The following is a 21,039-nucleotide window of genomic DNA, read 5'->3' on the forward strand; positions in this document are numbered from 1 at the left end:
ATCTCCATATCTCGAAATTTATGCATTCAGATCCCTTCATTCCCGAACCCATCTCCTCCATAAATAAATCAAACATACGTTTATTACATCAAATTCATATTCATGAAGGACAGGAACGTTGCTCCCGAGTTGTGGCTACCAGGTTAACAAGTAATGAGGGTAAAGTTCACTTTGTACCATCGCTCATTCGCTACAAAATTAATTCTAAACACTAGTTTGCAAATGCAAAGGAACTTCTACGGGTTCACGATGGCCCAACGTTTCACGTGTAAAACAACTGCAACTTAACCCTTTGTGTTCCATACAAAAGTTCATGCATCGGTTCCGCCGCTAATGAACTTGCTCCGGGAGATAATTAGTGACCGCGAAGCTTGGAAAAGTTGGCGCATCAGGTTTTTCTTCGACGGCGAAAGATAAATGTAACACTGGTAAATGACTCTCTAGCCTTAGAACGAGGTACTTTGCTCACTAGGTCACTTCTTGTAGCTTTAAGCCTCGATGATTAAGATATCTTCGCAGAGGGACTAAGTGAAAGCTAATTATGTCTTTCGGAACGGGCTCGTAATTTAGGAAATGTCGTATAAAAGAAGACATAAGAGCTAAGAGGAAGATGTATTGCTTCAATAAATTACGAGTACTTTTACTGAATCTTCAACCTGCAACGGTAGAACCCAGGTTTCAGTCAACGCAGAATGCTAAAACCTGAAATGCTAGAATCTGATCATGTAGGTCTGAAGCCTACATCTTGAACCTGGAGGCCTAAACTATCTCTTTGTACCTTGAACATTTTGGAAATAAATCATCCTCAATGTGATCATTGCGTACTATGGACGTATTTAAGTTGCCAGAGATCTGAAGAAAATCTACTTGAGCAAACCGCAATTTAGTCATACGACACAGCGAATCAGCTGTGCTCCTGAGTCAGCTTAAATCCTTCCGTCTTGAGTCACGACGTTGCGTAACAAGCCACGAGACGTAAACCGCAAATAACGGAACTGATGAAATAAACCCAGCAGACACGAACGGCGCCGTAAAATGCTGAAACCACAATGCAGTATCGTTCGATATAAACCTGTACGCGATATCATCAGCCGACACGAGGTCCGTGTACCGCAAGTAATTCCTCGTTTCAGATGTTCCCTCGATACCCGTTGGATGCACGAGAATTTCCACCTTTAACCTTCCCTAGCTATCAACCTAAGCGATCTTCCCGAAAACCAATTTACGTATCCTCCGTCCGCAAATTACCAGCGAACACTCGGGTTAGTGTACATCGATTGGGGAATCCCAACAGCCACATTACTCAACCTTTTTACTACTCACTCTAAGAACACCTCGGATTCGCTTCGGGGCAACACCAACCTCGGCAAGACGATCGCCTTCTTGCGCCTGGTCTTCAGGGTCTGCGTCGAGAACTGGAACTCCACGGACTGAATAGGCGAATGTGGACTCAGTATGGTGATCTTTCGGTCGCTGCCACCTGGACTGGTCAGCGAGAAGACGTTGGAAGGCGGCGGTAGACTCAGATGCTGCGGGATCTTCCTCTCCAAACCGGTGTTCGCGAACAGACCGCGTCTGACCTCCGCGTTCAGACTCTCCTCCCTCTGCAGGTTCTCGCTGCTCTTCGACTCCACGGTGACGATCCTGCGGACGTCCTTCGTGGACGAGGTCAGGAAGCTCTTGTACTGGCTCCTGGAGCTTATGTGAGCCTCTGCGGACAGGGACAGCGACTCCATAGACTTCGAATCCTCTATATACCGCTCGTCGGCGCTGAGGAAGTTCTTGGAGCTCCGGAGACTCTCCATGGACCTGGCGGTTATCTGGCCAGTGCTGGCTGTTAGTAGATGCTGTTGCTTCTGTTGTTGCTGTTTCTGGAGCTTGATCAGACTCTTCACTTCGGGTTCGTACTCTTCCTGGCTGGAGGACGACTGGGGACTACGGTTGAACAGGCTCAGTTTAGCTCCAGCGAACCTGCTGGACCTGGCCTCCTCCTCGCTGACTCTTAGGCTACTTTTGATAGTCTGACGATTTAATAGGGACTCCGCCTCTTCGGGTACGTCCAAGGAGTGACGGTCGGGGACTCTGCTGACCTCGAGTGAAGTCTCGTCTTTGGGGAGGTTCTCCACCTCGTTCTCGGAGGCGCACTCCATAGTGTCGGAGTCCTCCGTCGAGTTTCGTAACCGAGTTTCGAGTTTCGAGCTCCTGGAGAATTTCGTGACCAACAGTTTGGACTCTTTGTGAGACTTGTTGACCAACGTCAGCTTCTCGTCCGTGTCATCGTCGTCCATTCTACCGAATGCGCAGATTCCGAGGAAGGGTTAAGTCTTCGAAGATGGAGGAGCGAAAGAAGAGTTCAGGGAAGGGGGAGATTCATTCGATTTCTTGCGCAACGGGACGGGCAATCTCGTGTGAAGGATAATCGAGCCACGATTCCTCCCGGATTTCCGGGATCATTCCAGCGACGATTGCTTCCGTCACTTTCTCCCACCTCGGATCCGGTTAGGCTGTCTGCTTCGATCAGACCTGCTGAAAGAGTTAACGAATCTGTCTCGCGAACTTTCATCTACCGAGTGTACGTTGCCGTTTGGAGTACCTTTGGTTACCGACAGGAAATTAATTCTTGGGTCAAAACGTTTCGCATGATGTCGAGTTTAATATTACTTTGAAAGTCTTTGGAAATGAAGGTTCTGGTGAACTGGAGTTGAGACCCTAACTGACCAAACTATGTCCCTTCTCATCGGAATTATTGATCGCCACATCTAATTAACCTCAAAATTCTCTGCGTACCTTAACTGCTGATAATCCAGATAAGGTGTTCTAATAATCGATTCACATTGACAAATAAATTAGAATTTATAATTTTAGAAGTGGATCTTCAGTTTATTGATTGGCGTAAGGTTCACGTTTTTTATTGAATTTCAGAATTTGTATTGGGGGTAAGTATTCTTTCTATGTTCACGAATATCTAGACCTCAAAATCCATATATTGCTAAATTCCTACGATCGTAAAGCCATATGTGGTCAAATTCCTATATCTTCACATCCCTACGTCTCCCAATTGCTACATCAACAAATCCCTATGTCAACAAATTACCATGTTCCCAAATTCCTATGTCTACAAATTTCTATATCCTCAAATTTACATGTTCCCAAATTTCTATATTTTCAAATTCCTACTTCCTCATAACTCCACACCCCCAAATTTGGACGTCCCCAAATTTCCATGTTCCCAAATTTCTACATTTCCAATTCCCTACTTCCCCATATCCTCACATCCCCAAATTTCCATGTTCCCAAATTTCTACATTTCCAAATCCCTACTTCCCCATATCCTCACATCCTCAAATTTCCATGTTCCCAAATTTCTACATTTTCAAATCCCTACTTTCCCACATCCTCACATCCCCAAATTTCTACATTTCCAACTCCCTACTTCCCCATATCCCCACATCCCCAAATTTCCATGTTCCCCAATTTCTACATTTCCAAATCCCTACTTCCCCATATTCTCACACCCCCAAATTTCCATGTTCCCAAATTTCTACATTTCCAAATCCCTACTTCCCCATATCCCCACATCCCCAAATTCCTTCACCCCCAAATTCCCATATCCCCCAATCCCTATATCCCCAAATCCCTATATGTTCAAACCCCTAAATCCCAAATCCCTAAATCCCGAATCCCTATATCCCCAAACCTCTATATCCCCAAATCCCTATATCCCCCAATCCCTATATCTCCAAATCCCTATATGTTCAAACCCCTAAATCCTAAATCCCTAAATCCCAAATCCCTAAATCCCAAATCCCTATATCCCCAAATCCCTATATCCCCAAATCCCTATATCCCCAAATCCCTATAAGCTCAAACCCCTATATCCCTAAATCCCTGTATCCCCTTTATAACTTCAGAACCTAAAGCCTTGACTTTATCGATCAAAGTTACGTCCACGTTTTTTTATCGAATCCCATAATTCACATCAAAGAAAAATATACTTTCGCGTGTTTTAAATTTGACGAATTACAATCGGACTATTTTGTCCTAATTCGACGGTCATTCAACGTCCAGCTTTTCTCAATGGGCGTGTTGCGTGAGAGAAACTATTTTATCGTCTTGGAACACGTGTTAGACACGAAAATGGAGGCTTTAACCCGATTTACAGTGTAAAGCTTGTTTTATAAGCCCCTGAGGTTTTTCAACCTCTTCGAAATAACCGCATTACCATTCGTACGATTTCTGTGGAATCGAAAATAGTGCTTTTACGAAGCGATTGTATTGACGAGGGTTGTAATCGTTTAATCGAAAGATATTTTGATGGTTTCTTTCGAATTGACGTGGAATTTCTAAGCTGGCACGATCGAGCTGCAGGATTCAATCTATCAAGCTTCAACGTGGAAATTACAATTTACGGTTTGGTCGATTTTAAGCGATCGACGTATCGACTGTTGATACCTTTCAAGCGAAATTAGATTTTCGCCAAGCGGATGCTGGTATTTGGAGGATGCAGAAGTGACCGATAAATTTACAGCGCGGTGATGGGATTTATTACTGAAGTTTCTAGTTTGCAAGTGCTTCTCGAATATTTAGTACCAATTACCTGCTACTTCATACTTGCTATATAATAACTATTAACTACAGTATACTCTTACAATGACATTAAAGCATATATAAATTATACAAATCGTCTAAAATTCTGAACCTCAAACTTTTCCTAAATCTTTTCAAGCCGCAAAATGCCTTCAACCCCTCGCACTATTTTGAGGAGAATAAGGTTAGATAACCTCAACACATTATGTTAAAGTTAATATAGATAGTAAGATTTTATTTTGTAAACACGAAGAAGAAATTAAAATAGAACTCGTACCAGTCACCTAGTAACTCCATCTCTCCGATGACAATTTAACCCCTCGCACTCTTTCGACGAGTCTGACTCGTGACGCATTCGTGACGCACTCGTACTTCGTCATCAATTTTACTCGAATTTTTAATACGCATTTGCAGTTCAAGTCCAATTGCATAGTCGTTTGATACTAAATTGACATAACATTTCAACTTTCTTTCCCTGTTTTAATATTGTGATTAGTTCTGAGACACCTGACAAATCATAGCACAAGAGGTTAACTTCCAGTCAAATTTTTATGTCACGGTTGCTCAAGTTTTGATTAACCAGAAAAGATGAAATTTTTTGTTAAGTATGAGGAATAGTGGAATTGAAGGGTTGTACAGTGAAATAGTAGTATAGTGGCTGAGAGAAATAGAACAGTTGTATATTAGTGTAACCTTGCACTACAATATCGTGACGCACGCTACAGTTGGAACGTGATAAACCAGACTCGTATTTTCACTGAATTTCTGTTTTTGGTTCAATTCTAATAATCTGTACAATCAAGGATCGCCGGAGGCAAAATGTACTTAACATTTTAATTTTCTTTGTTACCTCAACGTTGTAGCAATTAGCCAGCTGTGAAAGACGCGACTGTCTAAAAAATTGTAGGTTAAGGGCTTAAAGAAATGGGTAGATGTATAGTGAATTAGAACAGTAGTACAGCAAAATTGTATATATGCTTAAGATTGTAATGATTAATCCTGACGCACCCGGCAAATCATATTACAAGGATCTAACCATCACCCAAATGATAACATCGTTCCTAGGTGTATCACAATGCCTAAGGGGCAAATTATTCGTGGTAAATTAGATTGACGCGATTAATTTTACAGGTAGCTGCTCGTCACGAGGCTCAAAGGTGTCTAGACAAAGCTTCATCCGCGAACAATGAATAGAATAGACGCGTCGATGTCCATACAATCGAATACCCCTCGCCTTGGAGCCTAAATTGCCGTCTAATTTTGAACAGGACCAACAGCGTTGCAGTATTATGGGATCCTCCATAGGAGGGCTACCTCCTTCGCTGCGTTTCTAATTTTATTTTCCGGCTGCATTGCCTTCTGTCTCAAGAGTGACGCAGACCGTTCTTTTCTAATTTCGTGCACTATCGCAGCTGCGCTTGCAATTAGGACGCGTCTATATTATGCTGGTACGGGTAGTCTCGACGTAGATAGTCGAATTTTTGTGTTTCTTGTCTGTGTTAGTGTTGTTAGAGGAGATGAGGAAGGAAATTTCTCTTTCTGATGACGGATCTGGGACAGGTATATGAAGATATGCAAAAAGAGAGTTACGTACTGATGAGGTTACTAGCAGCAGTTACTGGCATAGTGTGGACTGATGTGATACAGTGTAGTCTTTTAGGTCTGTTATTAGGGAAATGAGGAAAGAGAGGAAAGTCATAATGGGTTTTATAAAATTACTAAAACCATGCATCCTCATATTTTTTCATCCACACACACCATCCTTAAATTGCTATAGCCCTACATTCCTATGTTCCCCAATTTCTACGTCTCCTAATTACCTACATCCCCAAATATCCACATCCTCAAATTCCCACATCCCCAAATTCCCATATCTCCAAATTTCCAAATTCCCAAATTCCCAAATTCCCAAATTCCCAAATTCCCATATCCCCAAATTTCCAAATTTCCAAATTCCCAAATTCCCAAATTTCCAAATTCCCAAATTCCCAAATTTCCAAATTCCCAAATTCCCAAATTCCCAAATTCCCATATCCCCAAATTTCCAAATTTCCAAATTCCCAAATTCCCACATCCCCAAATTACCATATCCCCAAATTTCCAAATTCCCACATTCCCAAATTCCCATATTCCCAAATTTCCAAATTTCCAAATTCCCAAATTACCATATCCCCAAATTCCCAAATTCCCAAATTCCCACATCCCCAAATTCCCATATCCCCAAATTCCCACATTCCCAAATTCCCATATTCCCAAATTTCCAAATTCCCAAATTCCCACATCCCCAAATTCCCGTATCCCCAAATTCCCACATCCCCAAATTCCCACATCCCCAAATTCCCACATCCCCAAATTCCCACATCCCCAAATTCCCATATCCCCAAATTCCCACATTCCCAAATTCCCACATCCCCAAATTCCCACATCCCCAAATTCACACATCCTCAAATTCCCACATTCCCAAATTCCCACATCCCCAAATCCCTACATCCCCAAATCTTTAGACCCCCAAATAGCTAAATTCCCAAATTCCCAATTTCCCAAGTCTCTACGCCCCCAAATACTGAAATTCTGAAATTCCCAAGTTCCCAAGTTCCTAAACCCTACATCTCCAAATACCCAAATACCCAATTCTCCAATAACAAAAAACCTTCCACGGATTTACCTTATAAAATAATAATACTGATACTAAAAGAATGAACTATTTTCTCCTTTTCCATAATCACCAGTAATAGAGCGATAAGAGGTAAACGAATGAGGCTGACAAACGGATAAAGTTAGGTGCATCTGGATTTCGTTTGTTGTCGAACGGCTCGTTTATAATTGGCGCCAGAGTGCTGGCTTCTATTTTAAATACACCCTCGTAATTCGCCGAGACTCGGTGTCGTCCAAGCATGAATATTCCTCCGGACGCTTGTTCATCATCCTTTCATTTATATTTGCGAAAAAAAAACACAGTCGTTCGAGCATCGTCTACGAAGCAAACGATCGGTCGTAGGCGGTGAAGAGCAATAAACTGCCTTTCGCTTCGGGAATGTAAATTATCTCCTTGTCGGACTTTTAGTGTTCATTTTAAACTACTTATTGCAAATTCGCTGTGTAAACTCTTTATTACGAATTTAAATATTGAGAGGTTTATTTCGTCAATGATTATTTCAGTCAACACATGGAAGTGTTGAGAAAATATATTTGACATTGAAATATTGAAACAAAAATTCGCAATAACAAGTGTACCTTGCATTTTACAATTAATACCTTATTTCTTTTCTTTTGTTTTAATAAAATTCGAGGCTATGATGGAACACCTGAATAAATGATAAATCGTTATACGCAAAGTGGACATAATGGAATTTGTTCCCGAAACTGTTTCATATTATATTTCAAAACTTTGCGCAGTCAATTTATACCGTGTTTTACTTGAAACGTAAGTTAAACAAAACAACGGGGCTGATGGAGGCTTTCGTTCTACCTGAAAATGTTCCCTGTAAAAACAACATTCATTTCAGTTTGGGGACATTTACGTAAGTTAGGAAAAATGTTTGCTTGAAACGTCTGCAAACAGTTTGTTTTATAATTTGAAAGACCTAACCTAAAACGTAGCTTCAGAAAAAGGTTTATAATTAAGGTGACAGTGACTTCCACTAAAATTCAATTTCATATCAACCTTCAATTAGAAATTTGTATTAAATTTTCTCTCTACTAATATTAGCTTTCGAAGTGTTTAATTTTACAAGAATGAAAAGTTGAAGAAAGACAGAAAATTACTCTACACAATATATTTTAAGCATACTGAAATGATTATTACAAATAACTTATAAAGAAATGACAAACTATCGGAAGAAAATACAGATGTTACAGAGAAATGACAAAATATTTATTACAAATAAATTACTGGTGCAGGTTTAGACCGTTCTTCGCCGGCCGCCATACTTGCACACCGTGCGCAAGCGCAGTTCGAAATACCGCGTCGAAATGGTACCCTCACGATTCTTTTAGCTTGTGCATTTAAATTGGTTGTATTCTGTCTCTCTCTAAAAACTAGTTTCCTCGTCGCCTCTTGTATATGTCCTTATCTATACTTCAGTTAAAGTATAAATACAAATTTTTAAATTTGAAATTTCATATACACTAGTTTCCTCTAATTTAAAAGTCTGATATCTTCAAGTTTCAAAATTTTTCAGAATATTATTCTTCAATTTACTACCCTGTCAACTTATAAAGAAATGACAAACTATCGGAAGAAAATACAGATGTTACGGAGAAATGACAAAATATTTATTACAAATACTGGTGCAGGTTTAGACCGCTCTTCGCTGGCCGCCATACTTGCACGCTGTGCGCATGCGCAGTTCGAAATGGTGCCCTCACTTGGCTTGAGTACTTAAATTGGTTGTCTCTCTCTAAGAAGTAGTTCTCTTATATCCCTATGATATAGTAGTCAAAGGTTTAAAACAATTCTAAAAATGATAAAACCTTAACCTTTTATAAATTTAACTTCTCTTAACTATTATAATGGCGAAGAGTAATACCTAATAATATACCTCCAAGAATTGCAAAACCTTAACCTAACCTAACCCATCCGAATCCACTGCCAAATGTACCAAATATTTCTCATCAGTCCATAAAGCATAAATCTTGTCTCCTCCCTAATTTATCGATCAATGAAGAATCAAAGAAACATCAAGAGAACCGAAATTTCGGTATAAAGCTCGCATAAATAGGGATAGGTTATGTTACGTGTTCCACCAAGGAAATATGCCAGGAGTCCTAAAATTCTTTCTCCGACGACCTTTACCGATTTCACGCTTTAAGAAGTAAGAAAACGCCCACGAGCGTCGTTTAGCAGCGCCACGATTTATCGTAGCGTGTGTTGCGACACGGGAACGATCGTAGGATCCGCGCGAAATACTGTTCTCCTACACGCTTTGATTTACGAGGGTCATTTACGGTGTTCGATGGTTATTCTTCCTCGTATCATGAGAAATCGGATGGACGGTATCATACGTTGGTATTATGGTGGCAATTCACCGTTCCTTTGCTACATTTTATTGCTTTCGGTTTATCCCTCGCGAAATCGCTTTTTCGGCTAACAGCGTTTCATGTATATTAAGTGTACGGTATAACATCCTTGCAATTTATTTCGAAGTTCTCGTTTGGCTTCTAGAACTTAATTTAACTTAGGGATCCTAAAATTTAATGATGTGAACTGTAAACAGAAAATACACGCAATCGCATAGTTAACTGTACTTGAGGTTAGCCTAAATTTCACTTAACGTTGCCTAAAACTTGGTAAGACTGTCGCATTATCCCTAACATTTATACATTCATTGTATCCTTAGGTCTAACACACGGCCTAACCTAAATAAAACCTGCCAGAAGACTCTTTATCATTTTCAACCTAACGTTCAATTGAATGTACCCAACCTAACCTGACCTAAGCTAGCGTAAAATATTCTAAACCTCGAATATATCAATAACGAGTAAGAGAAATAAATAAATTTGATTTTCGAAGGAAATTAATAAATTTCCGAGCTAAATCGATCTGCACAGAAATTGAAGTCAACACACTTAACCCGATTGGGTGCTCGAAGGACTCGAACTACGCGAGACGATTAAAGAAGCCTCGAATCAGGAAAATTGGATTAGTTTTGCGGGGGGCTCGAAAATTCTAAAGCATCCTCACGTAAATGGTTCGAGTTAGCACGACCTTTATCGTTAAAGGCCCGTTTTCCACGCGAAGCTCCTTGCTGGAAGCCGTTTCCGGATGATTTAGAGGTTTCATAGAATAGGCCAAAACGGCAACTGGTTCACCCAGATTTGCCAAAGTTCTAGGTCAATCGACGCGAGTGCTCGCTTCGCCAACTGGAATCGTCGCGATAACACGCGACGATGCCTATGTGACTGCGAACAGCTGCAGAGATCGATCAAGCCTTCGGAAATTTGTTTGCTGCATGGCTTAATCATACACGTTTCATAATTTCCACGCGGCTTTCCGAACTTGCCGGAATTGTGCCAAACGTGTTTTCATAGAAATGACGTCCTTTCGATATTGCTCGGAATTTGACTTTAAAATACAATTTTGCGAGGCAACGAACTCGTTTACATACTTCATTACTTTCATTACGAATCGATGTAAATGCAACAAGGTATGTCAATATTGGTGTTAGTGTTTGGAAATGTATTTGGAGTTGGCAACATTTGATTTTGCTGTTTTGTGTTTACATAGTTGAGGTACCAGGAATTTTGCATTTTGTATTTTATTTTAGTGGGTTTAGTTTGTACTGATCCCTGTTTGTTGAAGAATACCATAGGACTTATTTTATCATAGATACATATAGGAACATGGTACTTGGTCAGGTGATTGACGTGTAGGACTTGATATCGTGCATTAAGAACTTGGTACTTGACACTTAATACTCGATATCTGGTATTAGTTACTTGATACTTGATACCTCATACTTCAAACCTGATATCTGAAACCTAGCACCTGGTGTCTGAAACCTGATACTTGGCAGCTGACATCCGATACCTGACATCTGACACCTGGCACTTGGTGTCTGACATCTGACACTTGATATCCGACACCTGACACCTGGTATTTGAAACCCGATATCTGACACTTGACATCTGATACATGTAATGTGACACCTGATACTTGATATCCGGCATCTGATACTCGATATCTGACATTTGACAATTGATATCTGACACCTGACACATGAAACTTGTACCTGAAACCCGATATCTGACATCTGATACCTGACATCTGGTATCTGAAACCCGATATCTGACACTTGACACCTGATACATGTAACGTGACACCTGATACTTGATATCTGACATCTGACACTCGATATCCGACATTTGATACTTGATATCTGACACCTGACACCTGAAACTTGTACCTGAAACCCGATATCTGACATCTGATACCTGACACCTGGTATCTGAAACCCGATATCTGACACTTGACACCTGGTACATACAATGTGACATCTGATACTTGATATCTGACATCTGACACTCGATATCTGACATCTGGCGCTTGATATCTGACACCTGACACCTGAAACTTGTACCTGAAACCCGATATCTGACATCTGATACCTGACACCTGGTACCTGAAACCCGATATCTGACACTTGACAGCTGATACATGTAACGTGACACCTGATACTTGATATCTGACATTTGACACTCGATATCTGACATCTGACACTTGATATCTGACACCTGACACCCGATATTTGACACCTGATACCTGACACCTGAAACGGGATACTTGATACTTGATATTTGATACATGGTACTTATATTTAATACCTGATATCTGACACCTGATACCTGAAACCCGATAACTGATACCTGACACCTGATACACGCTGCCTGACACACGATACTTAACACTTAATACTTGATACTTGATGCATGGTATTTCGTATCAATATTAATACCGAAGCCGATAGAAACATGAATACTATTAAAAATGAATGAAACATCATGACATAATGAAATTCGAACGAACGCAATAAAATATCATCCCACGAATCTATTCTCTCTCAAGTTTCGATATCTAGTTTCCACTTTTTTGCTTTTCGGTACAGACTGCACTTTGATCGCCGTATTTCACCGAAAGAGGAAATTTGAAACGCAAACAAGCTTTGGTAGAAGGTGAATCGTTTCCTATTTCGGTTATTCGAAAGCGTTTTTTATTCACGAAATATTTCTTTGACGATTGCAATAAAAGAGACTACCGTCCAAACGAAATGCGTTCGAAACTCCATTATGCAAAGTTTGTTATAAATTCCCTCGTTTATTTCGGCCCGTATAATATAATATTTGAATGTGGCTCTTTTCCATCGGTTCGCCAATGCAGAAAGTTGAATTCAACTGGCATAATTTTAAATTTAATTTAAACGGGACAGAATTTCGAATTCATTTGACATGACTAAATAAACATTGAATTCCGCTAATTTACGCGACTCGGATGGTCCAATCAAGAATACAGAGCCGCCTCCAGCTCTATAGTAATTAATTGCAACCTTTCGTGATATTAAACTTTAAATTGCCAGAGAAGCTGCCTCGGTAACTTTGGTTTCGGTAAACTTTGTCTCGAGAGCTACTAGCATGTTGTAATTATGCTTCTTACAAGTTCACGGTTCCTGAGTTTCAGGAGAAACACTCGACAATTTTCCTTCTATAATTAGCATCTTTGAAAATTCTACCAAAATCAGTCATCGAAAATTATCCTCGCATTCCAAAATTCTGATCGACTCCGTGGGACATTAATTAAAAACTTCAACCTCTTAACCTTGTCTCCAAATTACACCATGTATCACATATTTTCCTAAAATTACACATTTCAAAATTATAGATTATCATCTTTTTTCTCCAAAGTTGGTCAAACGATAAAACTGATATACTGCCTCGTATATAACGGAGGCGTCACGATGCAGTGACCACAGGAAGCAGACAAAGATGGCCGCAGAGGGCTGTGACACCAACGCTGCGACTTCAGGGCTGGAATTTGAAATTCATACTCCCTGATGGCCAACGCAAGTCCACACTGTTCGTCTCGCTGCTATTTACAGTTTCTAGTCACTGGGGACAGGTTAGGTCAACCACGGTGACACGATTCAATTATCGAGGACCATATCTGATCGAAGGTTCACGTCAGTTTCTCCGTCAAAGGATTTAATTGGAATTTTTCTAACCATCAGGTGTTTGACAAACTTTATCAGTAAATCTTGAGATGTTATTTATAGACGTGCTAAGTGGCTTCGAAATTGTAAGTGGAAGTCAGGTTTAAATTTGTGGAAGAGTTAGGTTAGGTTTGGATTTGTAGGCAAGAGTTAGGTTAGATTTGAACTTGTGGGCAAGAGTTAGGTTAGATTTGGATCTCGAACAAGAGTTAGGTTAGGTTTGGTTTTCTAGGCAAGAGTTAGGTTAGATTTGAATTTATATGCGAGAGTTAGGTCAGATTTGGATTTGTGGACAAGAGTTAGGTTACATTTGGATTTGTAGGACAGAGTTAGGTTGGATTTAGGTTTCTAGGCAAGAGTTAGGTTAGATTTGAATTTATATGCGAGAGCTAAGTCAGATTTGGATTTGTGGACAAGAGTTAGGTTACATTTGGATTTGTAGGATAGAGTTAGGTTGGATTTAGGTTTCTAGGCAAGAGTTAGGTTAGATTTGAATTTATAGCCAAGAGTTAGGTTAGATTTGGATTTGTGGACAAGAGTTAGGTTACATTTGGATTTGTAGGATAGAGTTAGGTTGAATTTAGGTTTCTAGGCAAGAGTTAGGTTAGATTTGAATTTATATGCGAGAGCTAAGTCAGATTTGGATTTGTGGACAAGAGTTAGGTTACATTTGGATTTGTAGGATAGAGTTAGGTTGGATTTAGGTTTCTAGGCAAGAGTTAGGTTAGATTTGAATTTATATGCGAGAGTTAGGTTACATTTGGATTTGTAGGATAGAGTTAGGTTGGATTTAGGTTTCTGGACAAGGGTTAGGTTAGGTTTGAAGATGTGATTGACACTTCTGCTAAGTTTGGAGAAATGATACATTTTTTGAGATCAAACTTCACATTGTTCTACATAGTATGCACAAAATTTTGCTCAGGTTAGGACACAGGATTAATATGGTTGATACTAAGTTTCAAGAGTAGACTAACGATACTTGAATAAGTATTGCAGCATAAATTTAAAGCAAACGTACTGGTGTGTAAAGAATGTATAATTACATGAAGAATAAAATAATTAATTAGAAAAGTTAGAAATATAAGATTGCATAAAATTAGGTTAAGTCGAACAGCGCACAGAAGCAGCAAGATTTCAATAAAAGATGTTTGCTCTCAATTTCAGACTAAAACAATGAGAAGTTGCTTTCGACACAATGAAAAATGCTACCGGTATGTCTTAATTTGTATTCCCAAAGCACAAAGAACGGAAGAAGTTGGAAATTGCCTTTGATAATCAAGTCGAAATCTCGTTCAACCGTAACTCTTTTCCCGATAAAATTACGTAGAAATCGTGCAAAGAAACAATAATTTCCAATCGCGACCGCTTCACCTCGGCAAACTTTTCAGTCGAAAATTCCCACAGGAGAAGAATTCATTTCTACCGGAAACGTTCAACCTTCCCGAGGGGACTCTTCCTGGAGATTGAACTCAAGCTGCTCGTTTCGCTTATTTATGGGAGATTTCTATGCATCCTTCGACTTGCATAATGACGACTCTTACGGTGCCTCTATCTTCTCTCGCGATAAAGAAATCTTTTAACCTTACTTCTAGTCCAACTATATTTTACGCGTTCAAAAAAACCAGGACCATACAAATTTAGAAACACGATGATCCTTCACTTCATCACAAAATGGCTCGATGAAGTGTCATGTAAATGGCATTTTCGGTTATACAAAATGGCGGCATACAATCGTTAATAAATGTCCGATCTTTAGTTCACCTATTTTTTACACGTTTAAAAAAATATAACAATTCGGAAACACGAAGCGTATGTGACGTGAAAGCGTCACAAAATGGCGACGCGTCAATCTAAAGTTCAACGGTCATAGAAAATGGCGGCATCAACGATCCATCAACGTCCTTAATGGCTGGCTGTCACAGCTCGCAAATAGTAAAACTGCGAAATTTTCGATTTCGAAGCAAAGTCTGTCAAACTGTCGTGACATGAAAGCAACGCAAAATGGCGCTCATGAGCTTATGGTTTGAAAAAATATATCTTCAATACTTTCTTTGTTTTTATTACAATAAGTGATTTAACAAATAAAATGATTAAAATAATTTAAACTTTATAATTAAAATATTTATCGTATACAGGGTGTTTCAAACGAGGAACCTGAATGACGTAAGAAGAGCAATTCGAAATGTGGGTTACGTTCTACAGGCAGTAATTGGAGTATGTCAACAGATAGTCCACGAGTCTACAAAATGAAAGAACTTTCCCCGAAATGGAAGAACAAATGCGGAACTGGTTTCAATAAGGTCATCTTGTTTTTCAGCGGCTACAAAATTAACATATCAAACAGAGTTGCGCTCGTTTCACGTAACTCGGGCCAATTCTCAACAAAGTCATCGCTAACTTACGTGGAAAGCACACGCGCAGCACAGACATAGCGTTTTGCATAATTTAAAACGCGAAGCCTCCAGTTGTTTTGCCTAGAGCCGTTCCATTGTTCCCTTTTCGTTCACTTGTCTGTCGTTCCGTCTGTTTGCTCTCGTTTGACGTCCACCGTCGTTAAAGACGGAAAAATATTTTGCGAAAAATTCACGGAACGCGGAGACTAGGTAGCCGAGAGATAATGGCGCTTAATTAATTCAAACAACTCTATCGCCGGTGATAGATGGAGGAGCAAGTAAATCTCGAGATTATGGCCAATAAATTTCACGTCTTACTCGACAAGGAACGTAAAACTCGTTTGGCTAACGTTTTTGAATTGATTAAGCGAGCAACTGGAACGGCGGGATTATTGAATACGTTTATATCAGGGATTTTCGATAAAAACGAGCTGTCGGATGAAACGATATTAAAAGATTTCTGTTATTATTTGAGTATTGCGAAACTTTATTTTGTTGGGAACTCAATCTTTTCTGGGCGTTGATTATTACAGGCGGCAAATATTGCAATCGTCAAATGTCTCACGCGTCAAATGTTGCATGCGTCAAATGTCGCAATCGTTAAATGCTTCACGCGTCAAATATCGCGATCGTCAAATATTGTAAGCGTCAAATGTCGCAAACGTCAAATATCGTAATCGTCAAATATTACAATCATTAAATGTTGCAAACGTCAAATGTCGCGAGCGTCAAATATCGCAATCGTCAAATATTACAATCGTTAAATGTTGCAAGCGTCAAATGTCGCAAGCGTCAAATATCGCAATCGTTAAATGCTTCACGCGTCAAATATCGCAATCATCAAATATTGTAAGCGTCAAATGTCGCAAGCGTCAAATGTCACAAGCGTCGAATGTCGCAAACGTCAAATATCGTAATCGTCAAATATTACAATCGTTAAATGTTGCAAGCGACAAATATCGCAATCGTTAAATGCTTCACGCGTCAAATGTCGTGAACGTCGAATGTCGCGAGCGACAAATGCTTCACGCGTCATATCTTTAATGCGTCGAATGTTTCACATGTCGAATGTCACACGCCTTATGTCTTATGTGCTAAATGTTGCGAACATAGAATGTTTCACTTATGAATGGTTCTACGCGTCGAATGTTTTACATTTGTTCAATGTCTCACGCGTTAAATGTCTTATGTACTTCATGTTCGGAGCGTAGAATGATTTGTTCATGAAGTGTTCTACGATCGATGCTTCTACAATTCATGCTTCACCTGTCAATTTCTTATGCTACGAATGACGCATGCGTCAAATCTCTTATGTGTCGAATATCTCATATGTCAAATATCTTACGCGTCAAATGTCGCGTGCGTCAAAAGCCATGTGCGTTAAATACTTTACACGTCAAATCTCTCATATGTTGAATATCTCGCATGTCAAATATTTCACGCGTCAAACGTCTCACGCGTTGAATGTCTCACGCGTCAAATGTTTCGCGTGTCAAATATCGTTCGCGTCAAATATCTCACGCGTTAAATAACTTACGCGTCAAGAACCTTATGCGTCAAATTTCTCATGCGTCGAATATCTCACATGTCAAATATCTCACGCGTCAAATATCTCATGTGTCAAATGTCGCACGCGTCAAATATCGCTTGCGTCAAATGTCGCTCGCGTCAAATATCTCACGCGTTAAATAACTTACGCGTCAAGTACCTTATGCGTCAAATTTCTCATGCGTCGAATATCTCACGCGTCAAACATCTCATGTGTCAAATGTTGCACGCGTCAAATATCGCTCGCGTCAAATGTCGCTCGCGTCAAATATCTCACGCGTTAAATAACTTACGCGTCAAGTACCTTATGCGTCAAATTTCTCATGCGTCGAATATCTCACATGTTAAATATCTCACGCGTCAAATATCTCATGTGTGAAATGTTGTACGCGTTAAATATCGCTCGCGTCAAATATCTCACGCGTTAAATAACTTACGCCTCAAGAACCTTATGCGTCAATTTCTCATGCGTCGAATATCTCACATGTCAAATATTTCACGCGTCAAATATCTCATGTGTCAAATGTCGCACGCGTCAAATATCTTACGCGTCAAATATCTCACGCGTTAAATAACTTACGCGTCAAATTTCTCATGCGTCGAATATCTCATGTGTCAAATGTCGCACGCTTCAAATATCTCATGTGTCAAATGTCGCACGCGTCAAATATGTTACGCGTCAAATATCTCACGCGTCAAATACCTTACGCGTCAAGTCTCTCATATGTTAAATATCTCCAGTGCCAAATATCCCACGCGTCAAATGTCTCACGCGTCAAATGTCGCTCGCGTCAAATGCCTTACGCGTCAAATGTCTAACGCGTGAAATAACTTACGCGTCAAGAACCTTATGCATCAAATTTCTCACGTGTCGAATTTTTGACATGTCAAATATCTCACGCGTCAAATGTCGTAAGCGTCAAATATCTCACGCGTCAAATGTCGCACGCGTCAAACACCTTACGCCTCAAATCTCTCTATGTTAAATATCTCATACGTCAAATATCTTACGCGTCAACTGTCGCCCACGTCAAATATTTCACGCATCGAGTAACTAATTTATTGCCTGTCTCACGCGCTCTGTCACCTGTAAAATGCCTAATTCTCCCCAATATCTCAAATAATAAATACAAGCGCCTCCCCTAATTTAAGAGCAACAAAAAGCACAACTTGCTCCTTCATAACTTCCCCAGAGGCGATCAGAAATCACTTCCTGAAAGTATTTCAGTGCAATTACCCGCTACTCGATAGAAAACGAAAAGAAAATGTGAAAAAGCTCGTTTGTTCATACTGGAATGACTATAAAATCGTCTCTCAGAGCGATTTAAAAGCAATATAAAGTGAAAAAAAGGAAGTAAAGCTGAGCATGCTTCATCGATTAAGTGAATTAAAAGTGAGCACGCGTGTTCTAACGGAACGAAATCACGTTCCCGTGGCGGAATTCGTTCGATGCGCTTAAAAAACTCCACCTACCACGGATCTTTGACTTTTAAATCACAATGGAACACGTCTCTCTGCGTAAACGAACGGAATCACAATGAATCTCTTCGGGAGCTTCTTTTTTAGCAAGAACTCTCCAGCCCAGGAATCAAACCTTGTTCGTTTTTTAAAATTACTTTTCAGTTTCTACGGTTTAATTGGAAACGAGGTCAGCGGAATGAATTAACGGAAACTGTATAATGGAGGTAGCTTGTTAATTTCATTTTCCTTTTTCGTGCGAATGAAATTGTCGTTTGAAAAGCTTCGTATTATTTTATTTCGGTTGTCTTTATCTGTCTTGTTGATGGATGGGTCAAGTGCTCGCCTTCGATCTCGAAAGTATCGTTGATTTATAAATAATTAGAACAAATTCGACGTTGAGTAATACTTTTAAATTCAAGAGCTTCGCAAAAATAGAAAAGAATAACATTCGAAAACACTGTTACCGAGCTATTTCAAACCGACCATTTTGCAACATATTCCACCGAGAAAAAATATCGGAGTCAGTGAAAATGGCGTAGCAAAATTGCAAGGTTCGCCCAAGGCCGATTAATTATTCCTACGCCTGACAGCCTCTGGCATTCATCCACATTCCCGACAAATTTCTGCCAATTGGCAAAAACGATTCAATCGTTTCCGCCACCGTTTTGCGAGCAAAAAATTACGCACGGTGTACTGATCATGAATTTGTATCAAACAGTAATTTTTTAGAGAAGAATCTACTTTGCCGTGTAGGCCTAATTAGCAGGAAGGGCCTGGGTGAAACTAATTACCTTTCAACGTAACTGAATAATGGCAGTCGCGAACAAGCCATTAGCCAGCCTTCTCGTAGCCATTTTAACTTGTTGGACGAGAATTCCGAGAGTTATGGGCTAATGAAATCGGCGGGGGAGTTCAGACACAGATTTTTTTGTGAAGCTTAACCTTACCTTGTTCTGGGAATATGCTAATATTTAGGTTATGAACTTTAGATTTTTGGGTACGGTGATGTTATTCGGGTGCTTTTGGTATGTTGTGTGGAGGCGTTACGTTGTTATATGATAGTTTGCATCGTGTTATAATGCCACGAGTTGGTTTTCCACAAGTTAGATTGCGAGTCGTTAGATTTCTACCTGTTAGAGTACTAAGCGTTAGTTTTCCACCCGTTAGATTTCGACAAGTTAGTTTTTCACCCGTTAGATTGCGACGTGTCAGCTTTCCACCCGTTAGATTTCAGCGCGTTAGATTTCCACTCGTTAGATTGCAACGCGCTGGATTTCCACCCGTTAGATTTCTACCCGTTAGTTTGCAACGCGTCAGTTTTCCACCCGTTAGATTTCAGCGCGTTAGATTTCCACTCGTTAGATTGCAACGCGTTATATTTCCACCCGTTAGATTGCAACGCACTAGTTTTCCACCCACTTGATTTCGACGCGTTAGATTTCTACCCGTTAGATTTTAGCGCGTTGGAATTCCACTCGTTAGATTGCAACGCGTTAGATTTCCACCCGTTAGATTTCTACCCGTTAGTTTGCGACGCGTCAGTTTTCGACCCGTTAGATTTCAGCGCGTTAGATTTCCACTCGTTAAATTGCAACGCGTTAGATTTCCACCCGTTAGATTTCTACCCGTTAGTTTGCAACGCGTTAATTTTCCATCCGTTAGACTGCAACGCGTTAATTTCCCATACGTTCGATATGAAGGCGTTAGCTTCCCATGCATCAAATTTCAACGCGTTAGTTTCCCACCCATCAGATTTCAGCATTAGTTTCCCACCCGTTAGTTAACCACACGATAGCTTACCACTTAACAGTTCCTCACACATTAGTTTGCCACCCATTAAATCACAACTCACTAGTTTACCAGGCGTTCGTTTATTACATCCTAGATTATCACGCATCAGATTCTCTCACGTCAGTTTACTACCCGTTAGATCACAACTAACTAGTTTACCACGCGTCCGTTTATTACAAGTTAGATTACCGCACCCCAAATTCTCTCACATCAATTTGCCACCCGTCAGATCACAATGCATTAATTCACTACGCGTTACTTTATCTCACACTAGTTTACCACGCGTTACTTTGTTACACACTAATTTCCCACATGTTAGTTTCCCACCCGTTATACAGTGACACATCAGTTCACCACGCGTTTGAAATCACAGCATCGCGTATAACCCTCCGGTTAAATCTCGTCCATTTTCACCGCAGCCGAATGGTGTGTTCCCAACCTCAGTCTGCAACCCGTTAGACCCCCACACGTTTCATCGCCACGCGTTATATCAACAGTCATCCCATCATATACACTACCGTTCATAAGTATCCGGACACCAGCGAAATATGCATTCG

General features: G+C 40.1%; 1 protein-coding gene across 14 annotated transcripts in view; it reads right to left on the minus strand.

Moving 5' to 3' along the window:
- Nucleotides 1-21,039, minus strand: part of dnc (phosphodiesterase dunce) — a 437,944-nt gene that overhangs the window by 142,185 nt on the left and 274,720 nt on the right. For 4 of the 14 annotated variants that reach the window (XM_012283909.2, XM_076540885.1, XM_076540883.1 and 1 more), the window contains exon 2: nt 1,324-2,526. The exons of 8 other annotated variants lie outside the window; for them this stretch is intronic. In XM_012283909.2, coding sequence (XP_012139299.2) covers nt 1,324-2,288 — 965 coding nt within the window. In that variant the 5' untranslated portion in view covers nt 2,289-2,526. The remainder of the gene's footprint in view (nt 1-1,323; nt 2,527-21,039) is intronic. 2 more of the 14 variants (XM_003702683.3, XM_076540884.1) reach the window with 2 other exon arrangements.

This window comes from Megachile rotundata, chromosome 16, assembly GCF_050947335.1.
Source record: "Megachile rotundata isolate GNS110a chromosome 16, iyMegRotu1, whole genome shotgun sequence".
Classification (NCBI taxonomy): Eukaryota; Metazoa; Arthropoda; class Insecta; order Hymenoptera; family Megachilidae; genus Megachile; species Megachile rotundata.